Below are 16,393 nucleotides of genomic sequence, written 5' to 3'. Positions count from 1 at the left end.
GAAGGAATATCGTAAAAATAAAGGTTTGTGCCTTGAAGTAAAAGCCCAATGGACTTTTAAAAAATAGACACCTGTAAAGAGGACATTGTTTTCAACTTCATTAAAAAAATACTTATTTCAAGTTTAATACAATTGTAGGTTTTCTAAAACCACATATAATTAGAAAGAATCTAAGAGATTTGTGGACACCTAGCCAACAGAACCCTTAGAAGGGTTATGAGTGCCTATGTTTGACTTCCTTTTATCTTGAAAGGAATGAAAAAAAAAAAGGTGACATTTTCTTGCAACGGTTTAATCTTAAAATATTCAATGTGACACACTCCAAATATAATTTTTCCATCAGTTGCAAACAATTAAAAAAAGTCATTCCTACAAATGCAATTTTTTGCGAAGTTCAATATCATCACATTTTGCATATAAATAGTATAGATATTTTGTGATATATTAAAATAAAATGGATTGATCTCTTTTGTGCCATTGAGAAAACAAGTTATTTTCGTGAGCAGAAATATTGGCAAATATATATACCTGAGACCTCTCGTTAAAGTGTCTTATTTGAGCAGTTAAACAACGAAAAAGCGAGTTCAGAGCGAGAAGGAAATAATGACGACCTTACGCAGGTATACGAGGTTATCAATTACTTTTGATTTGTTACAGAGAGGGAATTTGTTGGCTGCCTCTGTGTTAATTGATATAGAATGGAGTTAGCTGAAAGAAGGGAACCAAGATTGAAAATAAATGCCAAAATGCTATTCTATTCTAGGGCATTGTCTTAATTAGTGACTGATCGAGGGAGTTCTCAGGCTATTGTGCATGGTGCAAACCTTGGGCTGGTGGTCCTGAGTTCTATAAAAAAGCAGGCTGATCAAGCCACGGTTGGCAAGCCGCGCCACTTCAAAGCCTCTTCATCGATGTCTCGGTCTAGATCCCTGCCCTGTTTGAGTTCTTGATCTGACTTCCTTCGATGATGGATGATGATGTGGAAGTGTAAGGTAAACCAACCTTTTGCTCCTAACTACTTTGGTTATGGTGTTTCATCAAAGGCATAGTCACCCCGACTAAGACTGAAAGAAATAAGTGTAATTCATCATCTGTACAGAGCATCCGTGAGAGCTTTCAATATTTTCCCAGAGCCCTAATATAATTTCTTAAATGTGTGCTAAATTTTTTCACTGCATCTCATTTGAGCTAATTCGAGACAACTTAGGTATTACAGGAAGATAAGTACAACTTATCTTAAGAACAAACAAAAACTGCGACATTCAGACCCTTTAAGGAGATACGAAAAGCCTTCCAAAGACCACATCACTTAGACCTCAGGTAGATAGAAAGATTAGCACAAACTAATCTTTCTATACAAAATAAAACGCAAGAGCTGAAGATAATTCTGTCAAACAACCAAACCCCCAAATACCCCTTAAAATTAAAGAATGCAAACGTAACAAAATGCATAAATTTCATGGACACAAAAAATTGCTTAGATAATATTAGAGCCTCTATTTACTTCTCGATGAATTTTTGGTCTTTAATTGCAAAATTGTTCATTTGATTGTTTTTCTTTTTCCTGCAAGGGTTGATGATGTCATCTGACCCAGGAGGAGGAATGTTAGCTCATGTTCTCTCTTAGTTCGGTTCAAAGAGAAGGAAAGAGAGCAGGACAGAACAGGTGCCCTGGACAGCTTGGGTGTAATGTTCCTCAAAAGAACATGAGGTATGTCTCAGCTATAAATTCCCAAAATGACTAGGTGCTGTTCCCAAATCAATATTAAGCAATAGATTGCTGTGTAAGCTTTACAAAAAACTGAAGATAAATTGATTTTATGACTTTTTTGAACCTTATATTAAATAGTCACATGTTGTCAACCTCAACTGTTTCTGTTAGAGCGTTTTGTCCAGTTTTGCATAATGACACCACATCCCATTTCTAAACAAGCAGTTGTCCTTAGTTTAATATCTTTAATCATTGCTTCATTTACATATATAGAAATATATTTGTTATAAGAAAGCAATGAATGATCTCTTTATTCATCCATATATACTTTTAGGAAGTTTTAAAAATAATCTATCATAAAACATCTGAATAATGTCTTCTGTAGGTCTACCTCCCATTTTCAAACTGGAAAGGTAGCTATACAATATGTGGGATTTTGTTATTTATCTGCTTAGCATTCAGTAAAAATCATATTCAGTAAGGATGCATAACAATTGATGTCTTTGTGTTGAAGTTGAAATAAAAATAGTCATTGCAAAGTTTGTTCATTTCATTCATATATATATATATATATATATATATATATATATATATATATTCCAGAATGTCTGCCAGATACAAATGGTAACCCTATTTTTCAAATCACTTAGAAGGCAGCTTCCAAAATTGAATCAGGCAATGATAAATTATTTTGAGGCAGAAAATATGAGAATTAGAAATACATTGTATTATCAAAAGCAGTATGGCTCTATTAATATCAGAGTACATGGTATCATGTTAGTGCTGTTCCTGTGCAGCCTAGAGAGGATGTTAAGAAGGGGAGAATGTGTGTGATAACAACTGGCAGCAGTACATAAAAGATAAGACTTAAGAACTAAGGCACACATAGACATTATCTACTGGCATGCTGTTTCTTTGATTTGTTTTAGGATGTGCTTAACAGCTTCCTAGTTGGATCAAGGTGAAGAGGGGAGCAGCTGCAAAGGTTCAGAAACTCTTTCCTCCCTTACCTGCCACTGAGGAGGAAGCCGATCATCACTGCCAACAAGATGACTCCCACCGTCACTGACACCGCAATGATGGGAATCTGGCTTTGATCATTAGATGCTGCAACTGCTGATAGAAGACAGAGAAAAAGGAACTTGTAGTTAAAGGGACCACAAGCACTCAAAACGTGAGCTGCTTCACAGTAGGTAATGGTTTCATGGTTTAGGCAATTCACACAAACCCAGCTATGGTTCCCTTATAATACCTGATCTCAGAAGGCATCAGAAGGAGAAAATGTTTACTCACCAAATATAAAACAAGGGCATCACTAGACAGTGATTATTTCTGCCTATCATAAAAATAGAGTGAAGATTTCACAGTACCTGGGTACCACATTTTACAAGGTTAAGGGGAATATTGTCTGTGACTTCAAACACACTCATGTATATAAGAAAGTGTTGAACATTCAGGGTTTAACATTTTGAGAGTTCCCAGCTGCTGTTCTCTAGCAAAATGTGTTAACTCAGGAGTTCCTTTCTGCAGAAAAATGCCCAAAATAATAGGGCTTTGACCTTGCAGAAATAAAACACAATACAAAAATTCTAAATATAACTTAATAGTGTAACTCCATGCAGAATATGAGTCACTGTATTTTATATGTAAGATCACTGAAAATATCAAACTTTAAGGCTTTCTGAATAGATTAGATAAATTTACAATGCTTGTTTTACTATACATTTTAAATAAATGGATTTAGAGATTTTTAACTTCATCCATACAAATGTTACAATGTAAATATAAAATGTTGAAGTAGTTGTATCTAAATAGGTATGATATTTTTTCTTTTAATATCTAAGAAGCATGTACAGCAAATCTAATTTCCTTTAGGTTTCCTTGTCCTCTGAATAGGGTACCTAACGCATGTATGTCTTGTTTAGTGACAGAATCATTTTGGTGATTCAGAGCAGTGCTTGTAAAACTTCACAATACCAAGTACATGAACTACAATGGCTAATAATACCAAGTAAATTTTGTTTGCTTTTTACCACCTCTTTGTTCTATATAACTTGTAACTTCACATCTCTCTGTATTGTCTTGTAAGCCTACATTGTTTCTGTCCAAGGTGAGCTCATTTTATAACCAACTCCTTGCCTTGACCTACATATCAGCCCAGTCAGGACATTCTATAGACTCAGATATTTTCAACAGCTTATATAAGTAAACAACAGAATGAGTTTGACCCAGATACTTACACCCAACCAACGGACAGAAGCTGGGGACCCATGTGGTTGAGTTAGTCAAAGGCTGGAAGAAGATGAGGAAGAGGAATACCCCATTAGAAGACCAGCAATCTCAACTAACCTGGACCCCCGAGATCTCTCAGACACTGAACCACCAGCCTGGCAGCATACACCAGCTGATATGAGGCCCCAGACACATATACAGCAGAGAACTTCCTGGCCTGGTCTTAATGAGAGAAGATGCGCCTAATCCTCAAGAGGCTTGAGGCCCCAAGGAGTGGGGAAGCCTATAGGGTTGGGGTTGAAGGTAAAGGAGTGGATATCCCCTTGGAGATGGAGGAAGAGGAATGGGATGAGGGACTGTCAGAGGATGGACCAGAAGGGGGATAATGACTGGACTGTAGAAAAAAAAAAAGGTTAAAGATATTTTTTTTTAATTAAGAAAGTAGAAAATCAAAATTCTATTCTTAGGCCACAAGCAGTGTAAGACTATTTGCAGTGTACAAGTCCACCTCCTTACCTTCCCTTTTCTTGTCTTTTCTAATATGTGCTTGTTTTGATTTTACGTTTATGTGTGCTCTACTTGTACTGGTGGCAGTGTACCCCATCTGAGCCTGTTACCCTCAGAGGCCAGAAGAGGGCATTAGATCTCCTAGAGTTACAAATGATTGAGTGCCTTCTTGTGGGTGGTGAGAATTATACCTAAGACCTCTACAAGAATTGCCACTGCTCTCAAACACTGAGCTATCTCTCCATCTTCTAATTTTGGCTAATAATCACAGTTCAAAGGATTTTACAAAATGCTCAAGTATTGATTCATTCATTCATTTATTCATTCATTCGTGTGTGTGTGTGTGTGTGTGTGTGTGTGTGTGTGTGTGTGTGTGTTTAGATGTAGCTGTGTTAGTATATGTTTGGAGATCAGAGGATATCTTTTAAGTTTTGTGTTGTTTATTTCTTAGATTTATTTTTGGAGGCAACCACAAACTTACAGAAACCTATGGAAGTCAAGTACAACATTCATTTCTTGAACCATTTGAAAATTTATAGGCATCATACCATGTCACTGAAAGACCATGATTCTGTATAACTCTGAAAAGAGCATACTTTTCATAACTACACTATAAGCACCAGTATCAGGAAGTAAACACTAATTTGAACTTATTTATCCACTAGAGGTCGCCCAAGTTCTTGTAGAAGTCAGTCATGCGCTTATTGACTGGCTGCATTCACTTGCTCTTACTCTCTGAGTCATCTGGATTAATTTACATGCTCTTTAACATGAATGTTTGTATCAACTCATGATCAATTTCAATGAAATGGAACTTAGATATGGAATAGCAATTATTCAGGGAGAAAAACATTCCACTATCACAAACCAGTACCACCAGCCAAGGTTTGATTTACAGATCTTTAAACTCAGATTACATATGGAATTGTGTTTCTCAATCCGCCCTCATACTGTTTCTAAAAAACTACATTTGGTCCATGCAATAGTCCTACATTCATGTGCATACCAGCAGTACAAACTGAACTCTATGAGGTAAAAACAAAGTATACATAGATGGGAGTGAGAAATCTTGAGGGTAAATAAAGTCAGAAATGAATTTGGTTAAATTATAAGAGGAATCAACAATCATCTGTCTTTAATATCTCTCAAAAATAATGGACTCAGCTTACCAATAAAAGGACATAAGATAATAGAATAGATATGCAAACAAGATCCAGCATTTTGCTGCATATAAGGAACACACTTCAATAACAAAGACAGACACTATCTCAGAATAAAACTATCCAAAATAGTCTTCCAAGCAAATGGTCCCAAAACACAAGCTGGAGTTGCCAACCTAATACCCAATGAAATAGACTTTCAACCAAAAGTTATCAAGCTTGATGAGAAAGAACACTTCATATTCATCAAAAAGAAAATCCACCAAGAGTAAGTCTTAGTTCTGAGCATATATGCCCCAAATGCAAGGGCACCCATATTAATAAAATAAACTTTACCAAAGACAAACTTTCCTAAACATACATTGAACCCCACAAAAAAATTGTGGGATACTTCAACAACACACGCTCACCAAAGGACAGGTCATTGAAACAACTGCAAAAAAGAGACAGAGTGAAACAAATAGAGGTTATGAACGAAATGGATTTAACAGATATCTACAGAATATTTTATCCTAAAACAAAAGAATACACCTTCTTTTCAGTGTCTCATGGTACCTTCTCCAAAATCAACAAAATAATTGGTCACAAAACAACCCTCAATCTATCCAAGAAGATTAGGATATCCCTATCAGATTATCATGGCCTAAAGCTGGTCTTCAATAATAGCAAAAGCAACAGAGAACCTACATACATATGGAAACTGAACAGATCTCTACTTAATGATAATTGTAATGAATAAAGAAATTAAAGACTTCCTGGAATTTAATGAAAATGCTGACACATCATACACGAACTTATGAGAGACAATGAAAACAGGGTTAAAGGAAAAGTCATAGCACTAAGTGCATTGATAAAGAAACTGGAGAGATCTTACACTAGCAACATAACAGCAGACCTGAGAGCTCTGGAAAAAAATAAGCAAACTCAGCCAAAAGGAATAGATGGCAGGAAATTGTCAAATTTGGAGCTGAAACCAACCAATTAGAAAAAAGAGAACAATACAAAGAATCAGGAAAACCAAAAGCTGGTTCTTAGAGTGAATCAACAAGATAGATAAACCCCTAGCCAAACTAACTAAAGGGCCCAGAGTGGGTATCCAAATTAAAATAAGAAATGAAAAGGGAGACATATCAACAGAAACTGAGGAAATTAAAAAAAATCAGATCCTAATACAAAAGCCTATACTCAAAATAACTTGAAAATCTAGATAAAATGGATGGTTTTCAAGTCAGATACCACATACCAAAGTTAAATCAAGAGCAGGTAAACTTTCTGAACAGGATTATATCCCATAAAGAAATAGAAGTCATTAAAAACCTCCACACAAAAAGAGCCCAGGACCAGATGGATTTCATTCAGAATTCTACCAGACCTTCAAAGAATACCTGACACCAATATTCTTCAAACTATTCCGTAAAAAAGAAACAGAAGGAGCACTGTCTAATTCAGTCTATGAAGCCACAATTATTCTGATACCTAAAGCACACAAGGACTCTACCAAAAAAGAGAACTTCAGAAAAATCTGGCTTATGAATAGCAATCAAATATCCTCAATAAAATTCTTGCAAACTGAATTCAAGAATACATCAAAACCATCATTCACCACAATCAAGTAGACTTCATCCCGGGGATGCAAGGTTGTTTCAATATATGAAAACCCATAAATGTAATCCACTGTATAAACAAACTCAAAAAAAATCACATGATCATATCCTTAGATGCAGCAAAAGTATTTGACAAAATACAATACCCCTTCATGTTAAAAGTATAGGAGAGATCAGGAATTCAAGGCTCATACCTAAACATAATAAAACCAATTTACTTTAAACAAACAGCCAATATTAAATTAAGTGGAGAAACACTTGAAGCAACCCCAATAAAATTGGGGACAAGGCAAGGATGCCCATTCTCCCCATATCTATTCAGTATAGTACTGGAATTGCTAGCTAGAGCAATAAGACAAGGAAAAGAGATCAAGGAGATACAACGTGGCAAAGAAGAATTAAAGGTAACATTGTTTGCCGATAATAAGATAGTATACTTAAGCAACCCCCAAAAATTCTACCAGAGATCTTCTCCAGCTAATTAACAACTTCAGCAAAGTGGCTGGATATAAAATTAACTCAAATAAATCAGTAGCCTTTCTTTATACAAATGATAAACAGGCTGAGAAAGAAATTAGGGAAGCAACTCCCTTCACAATAGTAGCAGATAATATAAAATACCTAGGGATAACTCTAACCAAACAAGTGAAAGATGTGTATGATAAGAATTTCCAGTCTCTCAAGAAAGAAATTGAAGGAGATCTCAGAAAATAGAGAGATCTCCCATGCTCATGGATGGGTAGAATTAATATAATAAAAATGTCCATCTAACCAAAGCAATCTACAGATTCAAGGCAATCCCCATCAAAATCCCAACACAATTCTTCAAAGACATGGAAAGAGAAATTCTCGAATACATCTGGAAAGACAAAAAACCCAGAATAGAGAAAACAATTCTTAACAATAAAAGAAGGGATGGGGGGATCACTGTCAGAGCAATAGTAATAAAAACTGCATGGTACTGGTACAGAGACAGATCAGTGAAATAAAATTGATGACCCAGAAATAAAACAACACACCATGCCCCTTTGATCTTTGACAAAGAAACCAAAAATATTCAACGGAGAAAAGAGGAAGCATCTTCAATAAATGCTGCTGGTCTAACTGGCAGTGTGTATATAGAAAAATGAAAATAGACCCATATTTGTTACCATGCACAAAGTTCAAGTCCAAATGGATCAAGGACCTCAACATAAAACCAGATACACTCAATCTAATAGAAGAGAAAGTTGGGAAGAGCCTGGAACTCATTGGCACAGGGTGAAATTTCCTAAACAGAATTCTAATGACATAAAGAATCGATAAATGCGACGTCATGAAACTGGAAAGTTTCTGCAAGGCAAAGGACATAATCAATAAGACAAATCAGTAACTTACAGATTGGGACAAAATCTTTAAAATCTTCACTAATCCTACCTCAATAGAGGGCTAATATCCAAAATATATAAAGTACTCAAAAAGCTAACCACCAAAAATGGGGTATAGTACTAAACTGAGAAATCACCACAAAGGATTCTGAAATGACGGAGAAGCACCTAAAGAAGTGTACGAAGTCCTCAGTGATTGGAGAAATGCAAATTGAAACAACCCTGAGATACATCTTTCACCAGTCAAAATGACTAAGATCAAAGCCTCAGGTGAGAACACGTGTTGGCGAGGGTGTGGAGAAAGAGCAGCACTCCTTCATTGTTGGTAGGATTGCAAACTCGTACAACCACTTTGGAAATCAATTTGGAGGTTCCTCAGAAAATTGGAAATAGAATGTCCTAAAGACCCAGAAATACCGCTCTTGGGAATATACCCAAAAGATGCCCCACCACACCACAGGGATACTTGTTCCACTATGTTCATAGCAGTCTTATATGTGATAACCAGAAGCCGGAAAACAAAACAAAAACAGATGTCCCACCACAGAAGAATAGATGCCGAAAATGTGGTCCATTTACACAATGGAATACTACTCAGCTATTAAGAACAAGGACATCCTGAATTTTACAGGCAAATGGGTGGAACTAGAAAATTCTATGCTGAGTGAAGTAACTCAGACCCATTATGACATGCACGGTATGTACTCACTAATAAGTGGATATTAGCAAAAAAAAAAAAAAAGTACAGAATATCCAAAATACAGTCTACAGAACTCAAAAAGTCAACATCCTGAAGGACCCAAGTGAGGATGCCTCAGTTCCCCTTGGAAAAGGAAAGGAAGCAACCACAAAAGAGAAGGGAGGGACCTGAGAGGGAAAGGAGATAGGTGTGGAGGGAGAGGGGAACATGATCTGGTATTGGGTGGGGGAAAGGACTGAAGCCCTGAGGGCCAGCAAAAAGAATGGAAACAGGTGACTTCAGGAAGACCCTCAAGAGGTTGGGAGGACCCTCAAGAATGTACCAGAGACCTAGAAAGTGAGAGACTGTCAAAGGGGGTACCCTAGATGAAATGCCCTACAGTAGGGAAATGGAACTTGTTAAGCCCACCTCCAGCAGAAAGACAGGGCATTAAGTGAAGGATGGGGTTGCTATCCCATAGTCAAAACTTTGGCTCCATAAATCTTCCTGTCTGAAAGAAATGCAAGGATGGAAATGGAGAAGAGCCTGAGGAAAAGAAGATCTAATGACTGGCCTAAAGTGGGCTCAAGGGAGGCTCCAAGACCTGACACCATTATTGAGGCTATGGGATGCTTACAAAAATGGACCTATCATGACTGTCCTCCAAAGGACAAGCAGCTGAAAGAGTCAGATACAGATATGTGCACCCAACCAATGAACAGAAGCTGCTGAACCCTCTGGTTGAATTAGGGAAAAGCTGGAGGACACTGAGGATGAGGGTGACCCTGTAGAAGGACCAGCAGTCTCAATTAACCTGGACCCCTGAGATCTCTCAGACACCTGATCACCAACCAGGCAGCATACACCAGCTGAGATGAGGTCCCCAACACATATAGAGCAGAGGACTTTGGGGTCTGGGTTCAGACAGAGAAGATGCATCTAACCCTCAGGAGACTAGAAGCCCCAGAAAGTTTAGAGGTCTAGTGGGGTGAGTGTGGTAGGGACATCCTCATGGAGATGAGGATGGGGTTGAAGGTGTGGATGGGGTTAGTTGGGAGGAGTTATGGAATGTGGAGCAGTCAGAGGGTGGACCAGGAGGGGAATTAAATCTGGAATGTAAAAATGAATAAAAAATTTGAAAAGAATACACTGTACAGTTGTACAAATATTTCAAACAATAAGGAAAATATTTTAAAAATCCCAGTTCAATATTGAATAGGTTCTGTATTACTTCTAGTAGGAGACAACTCCAACTTGAATTCACATATTTGATCCATTCATTTTAAAATAAAAGTATCCCTATAATGAGTCTTGTTCTTATTTCCTGGGCATTAACCATCACTTTCCTACATTTTAGAAATATCAAGCCTCCTAGAAAAACTAGACTAGTCAAGTTAGACCCTGTGATTTGGCATAAATACACAGTCTCTCTCTCTCTCTCTCTCTCTCTCTCTCTCTCTCTCTCTCTCTCTCTCTCTCTCTCTCTCGTATCATGTCATAGTTAAAATCATTCCTTTTCCATTTTTCTGCCTCTAAGACCTTAATACAATGTCTTAACTGCTAACCTACTTAGGTACGTATGCTTGTTTATCACTTCCTATTTATTTTCTTCTGTTTTATTTACCTTCTTGTTCCTATTTGTCGGCATTTTGAGTGAGTTATATGGACAGAGCCTCATCTAATGAAAGAGTTTATATTGCTCCACCTTTCTCAAAACGTTCTTCTGCTTCTGAGCCTATGTGTGATGTTTGTGAATCTGATGAGTATGTCATTTACATTTCTGCACTATGATAAATAATTTCTCCTTTTGGAACATATATCTCACAACTTAAACTGTGTCTTCCTGTGGCTTGGGTAACCAAAATGGATCATTTCTTTTGTTTCTATTGGCAACATCTATGGATGTTTAATTTCTAGGGCTCTCTGTGCCAGTATCTCACCACAAATCTTTATGTGATTGAACTTGATGAATTCTATGTTCCCTTCCTCCTCCCTCTCTTTTCTTTATTTCTCTACTGCCCTCTCCTTTTTCCTGTCTTCTTCACTTGCTCTCCAATAGATAAAGCTCTGTTTATAATATCAGTTAACAGTTATTAATCCTAAGGTCGAATTTTGGTTTCCAATAATCATATACTTCCAAAGATTAAGTCAGATTTTTTTGTTCAGTAAATATTTCTGTTTATGTGAATAATATTGTCACAGAAACCTGAACACCTTTAAAACTGACACCTACATAGCATTTCTACCCTCACAGTTTGAGAAAAGACATAAACAATATTATGATTTGTGAATTATTCCTTATAGAATACACAACATCAAAAATTAGTTCTATCAATTGATTGATTTGTTTTCATGAAAAAGCACCAAATTCTATTATTAGTATATTAACCCTAAAAGAATTTATGTTTTCTCCGTCTTAATTACATAGCTGTTTGTTCTTTGGCTATAGAAAAAAAGTGACACCTGGTCACTCTTTTAATCTATTCAATTTGCTAAATATTAAAGATACTAATGTTTAAGTAGTATAGTTTCTCATTGTCTTATGCATATTTAGTAAGTAATAGGCGATCAATAATTTAATTTTTGAAGACCAGATGAGAAATATTTTGAAAACACCAATACAAAGTTTAAAAATACCTTAAAATATGTTGAAAGGTATCATTTAAGAAAATTAGGAATTCTCACGGATTTATTTTCTAGTTTTACTCATTCTACATTTTGTAATTCCTGGGGAAGTCCCCAACTACCTATTTTGTGATATTACAATTTTAAGCTATATTGCTTACGACATGGATGCCTGTACTTATATGTATATCTGCTAACTCCCTCTCTGTTCATTTCTCTGTCTCTGTCTCTGTCTCTGTCTCTGTCTCTGTCTCTGTCTCTCATTCTCTCTCTCTCTCTCTCTCTCTCTCTCTCTCTCTCTCTCTCTCTCTTTGTGTTTTGCTGGAGAAATTGGCTCAGTGTAAATCAAAACCTAGAACAAAAATAAAAATAATCATGAAGTATGAAGTATATGGAAAATATAATATGGCTCCTCTAAATCCTTGACCTGATGCCAAATTAAAAGGGAAAACACATATTGCTGGTTGAGTGAGAATATCCCCAGTAGACTTTGATGTTTGAACACGTGGTCTACAATTGGTAGAGTTATTTGTGGGGACTTAGGTGATGCAGCATTCTTGAGTAGATACTTCAAGTAGGTCTGAGAGTTAAAACATTGCATCATTTCCGGTTTATTTCATGCTCAAAGTGTGATGTGTCCACTCTTTCTTCCACTCCCACAGTGCCTTGGTTCATGTCTCCCTGCAGTGATGGACTATTACCCACTGAACTCAAATAAATTCTTTCTTTTCTAGATTGCTTTGGCTGTGGTATTTTATCACAGCAACAGAAAAGCAATTGGCACAAAATGCTAATGGATTTCAGTTATCACTAATGAATGAAGTTTTGTTTTTCAATCTGTGGGTACAGTCAGGAAGAGAAACAAAAGGGGATCTTCATGATGGTGCATTATGTATCAGCTTGGAAAATTTATGTCTCCAGAGAAGGGATAAAATTATAAATAATTTAGTGTGAACACAACTTCTATATGCTTCTTTACAAAGCAGTTCAAAAATAGGAAATCAAAATCTCTGGACTTTGTCATTATTAATACCTGGTTCCTCTACTTTGGTTTTCCAAAATGCCATCCCTTAGGGCACTTAAGCACATTGTTTTCCTCTGCTTTCTTATAGAACTGTATCCTAGAGGTGATTTATCATGAAGCTTAAAAGATAATATGTAAAGCACGATATGTATAAATGCTTGCAAAATGTGTACATAGAGATTCAAATAAAAATAATTTCTAATTATAGGTAACAAGAGGCAGACAGTACAGTCTAATAACAATCAAATAATAAGAGGCTATCAACTGGAAAATTGGGGAGGGACACATGATGGGGCTACAAAGGATAGTAGCTGAAAGGGAACACCAAAAAACTACCATTCAGTAAATATAAAGAATGGAGTATTGAATTCCTAAACAAAAGGTAGTGTTTGAACAAATCCCAAACAAAATCATACTTGAGATTTTAAATTTCTGTAATTTTACAGCATCTAATCTTATATGATAATAAATGTGAAATATATACATATGTACACTTGTATATATGTATATAGATATATAATGTTTTTATATACTTTCTTCCTAGAGTTTTAGGCTATAGCAGGACTCAACACTAATAGAATATACCTTTAACTAAGGCTATTACAATCAGCAGGTTTCATAACTTATTTTTTCTAAAATTCCATTTTAAGATTAAAGTTTGCAATTAAATAACTTGTATTTCATATTTTATATATTTTGACTATGTAAAATGCAATATTAAATTTATTTAAAAGATTTAATTCATTTGAAATATTAAATTTACTTAAAAGCATTTGAATCAAAGTCTGTATTTTTAATTAATCTCAAGCACACAATTGTCTTAAAATAGAAAAGAAGTAATTTCTACCAATGAGATCTTTTTCTTTACAATATGTAATGAGGTAGTGAAGTAGTATTAGGGATCCCATTTGTCACTGAAAAAAATTATTTAAGTAAATCAATTACAAAGGCTTTAAACTGAAAAGCAATTTTTTTCCTTCAGGGCAATGTCTTATGAGTTTTTCTAAAACTGTATTTTAATAATAATTCCAATGGTTATTTAATCCAATAACTATATTCTCATTTTTAAAACTGTGTTTTCTTTTTCAGTGAAAATTATGGAGCTAGGTGAAGCATACACACATAGACATATTCACACAAGTACACAAGGATGCCTGTGTGCACACACACATACATACAGTCACAAATACATACCCACACACATAACATTTTACATTCCTCATGTATGTTTCCTTCTTAACAGAAAACCAATAGTAGCAGCTCATTTGCACATAGACGAAGCGTAGCTTTGTACTCTAATTTAGCATTAATGTGTTTTCTTTAGGACAAGTGATCTAATACCTTTTGTTGAAGCCCGAGGTTATGTTTTATGAAATTGAACAAGAAGTGGGCACCGCAGAGCATTTCAGAACCATTTCCAGATTCTCCATTCCAAGATTCTGACATAGATTTAATTTTTACTTTAGGAAATCAGATTGGATTCTGAAAGCACCGCTTTCTTGTCAAATTCAATGCTAAAGGAAGCTCCCTGTAGAATTTTCCTAGAAAGACTAAAGTAGCATAGTTCAATAAAACAAGTAAAAAGTAAATGGCAATAATTCAATAAAGCATGGCACCTGGGGGAACGGAGTCTTTAAAAGCACGGTTTAAACATTTCTTAAGATGCTTGATGTAGCAGCTCCCGGTAGACCAAAGCAAGGAGGCGAGACACACAGTGTTAACCTACAGACCTACTATTATAGCATGGCAGAGGCCTCCTACCTGAAGGGGTCGGGACTGGAGAGATGGGAAAGAATGGAGCTGACAGAGAGCCCCGGGAGCCTATCGATCCACGGACTCTCTTCTGGTAACCATTACGGAGACAAGAGCTGGCAGTAATTAAAATGACTTACACACTGGTGTGGTTTCAAACTCAAACCGTCGACTGAAGACGCCGTAGCCTGCTGCTGTACGTGCTCGAATTTGGAAGACATACACAGACGCAGGTTTCAGGCCCTCTGCCGTAATAGTGGTCTCTTTAGACTTGATAATTGTGTAGCTGGTCTCTTGGTCCTTGAATCGTACACGTAATACAGGCCAAAAAAATAAATAAATAAACAAATCAGTCTTCAACATAGGAAGTAATGACAAAACACAGAAAACTCATAAAATGGACCAGAAACCAAAGACTTTCCGGGTGTTGAAAACCAAACCTAAGCTCGAATTCTTACCCTTGAAGCAGTTTTGTTGCTGGAAATATTTCCAAAAGTTGATGACATTGTTTTTACTGATATGTCATACGTGCCTTGGCAATAATAAATTTATAACATTTAATCCCAGTACAAGCGTGTCTAGAGAAAGGGTTAAGGGCATGTCTGGCCTTCAGAAGACTCAAGATCAGTTCTCAGCTCCCAATAGAATGACAAGCGACCACCTGTAACTCCAGTTTCAACTGGTCTGAGGCCCTTTTCTTAAGTCTAGAGGCTCTTGCCCAGACACACACCCAGAAACCCACCCCCAACACACACACACAGAATGAATCTTTAAAAACATTACAGGAGAGCTTTGTTGAGCAGACGGCATTTTTCTAAGACTACGTGCTTGTTTCTGAGGAATGCCGTCTTGCAGTACACCTAACATATTTGTTCATCTCACATCATGCTGAAATTTTCTCCTGTGCGCTCATGTTAGACGTAAGCTTTAAATCTACGAATTAGATTTTTAATCATATTTAAAGCAGGTGAGAAGAAAAGGGTGCTTCCAACACACCTGAAGTTTGACTGATTTGATCTAAACCTGGGAAGCAGTAAAGAAAATCTCAAGAATACAGGACGTTTTATTTTCATTTTATAAAAGGTCCTGTTGTAAGGGAAATCGAGTTACTCAGTGGTTACAAATAGAACACGCATTCAAAAAAGAGTTGGAAGCTAAACAAAGAAAATATGTTCCCACTGGAGAGACAACTGAAGTCTTCACCAACCATGTGGCCCCTCTGTGTCTGAGGATGATCGGCAGCAGTTACCGCGACACTGATCGCAAACTGACATGCTGTTATAGTATGGTCACTTTTACTTTGGAATACAATCTATTGCCTGAATGTCTTTATCAGAATGTGGCAAGAATGAAACAAGTAAGGAGCATGAAGACCGATTATGGATCAATATACATGATTCAAGGGACGCTCAACTCATCCATTGTTCCACTTTATCAAGGTAACTTCTAACCACTCTCTGTTTCACCACCAATACTACATAAGACTTAAACCTGTAAGCACACTGGTCCTAAAGCTAATCAGTCCTCACACACATACCTCATGCTATCAAATTACCGTGAACTTAGTTATATCCAAATTCACCTCTAGATAAGGATGGTCTAGTTTCTAATAGAAATAGGTTCTCTGATTCTTTTCGGACTATTGTTGATCTTTTGTTTTGAATGCACAGATTAAGAGCTTAATCTGTAAAATACTGAGAAAATCCAGCATTTTTTATAGGGGAGTTAAAGT

At 36.4% G+C, this 16,393-nt stretch overlaps 1 protein-coding gene across 12 annotated transcripts in view; it reads right to left on the bottom strand.

Moving 5' to 3' along the window:
* Positions 1-16,393, bottom strand: part of Epha5 (EPH receptor A5) — a 361,774-nt gene that overhangs the window by 77,583 nt on the left and 267,798 nt on the right. For 6 of the 12 annotated variants that reach the window (XM_087584395.1, XM_087584396.1, XM_087584398.1 and 3 more), the window contains 2 exons: positions 14,802-14,961; positions 2,722-2,827 (listed from right to left, as the gene is read on the bottom strand). In XM_087584395.1, coding sequence (XP_087440521.1) covers positions 2,722-2,827; positions 14,802-14,961 — 266 coding nt within the window. 12 annotated transcript variants of the gene reach the window in all.

Source organism: Rattus norvegicus, chromosome 14 (genome assembly GCF_021556685.1).
Source record: "Rattus norvegicus strain SHRSP/BbbUtx chromosome 14, alternate assembly SHRSP_T2T, whole genome shotgun sequence".
Classification (NCBI taxonomy): Eukaryota; Metazoa; Chordata; class Mammalia; order Rodentia; family Muridae; genus Rattus; species Rattus norvegicus.
Note: the sequence above shows the minus strand (reverse complement) of the source record. Positions and strands in the feature narration are given on the sequence as shown.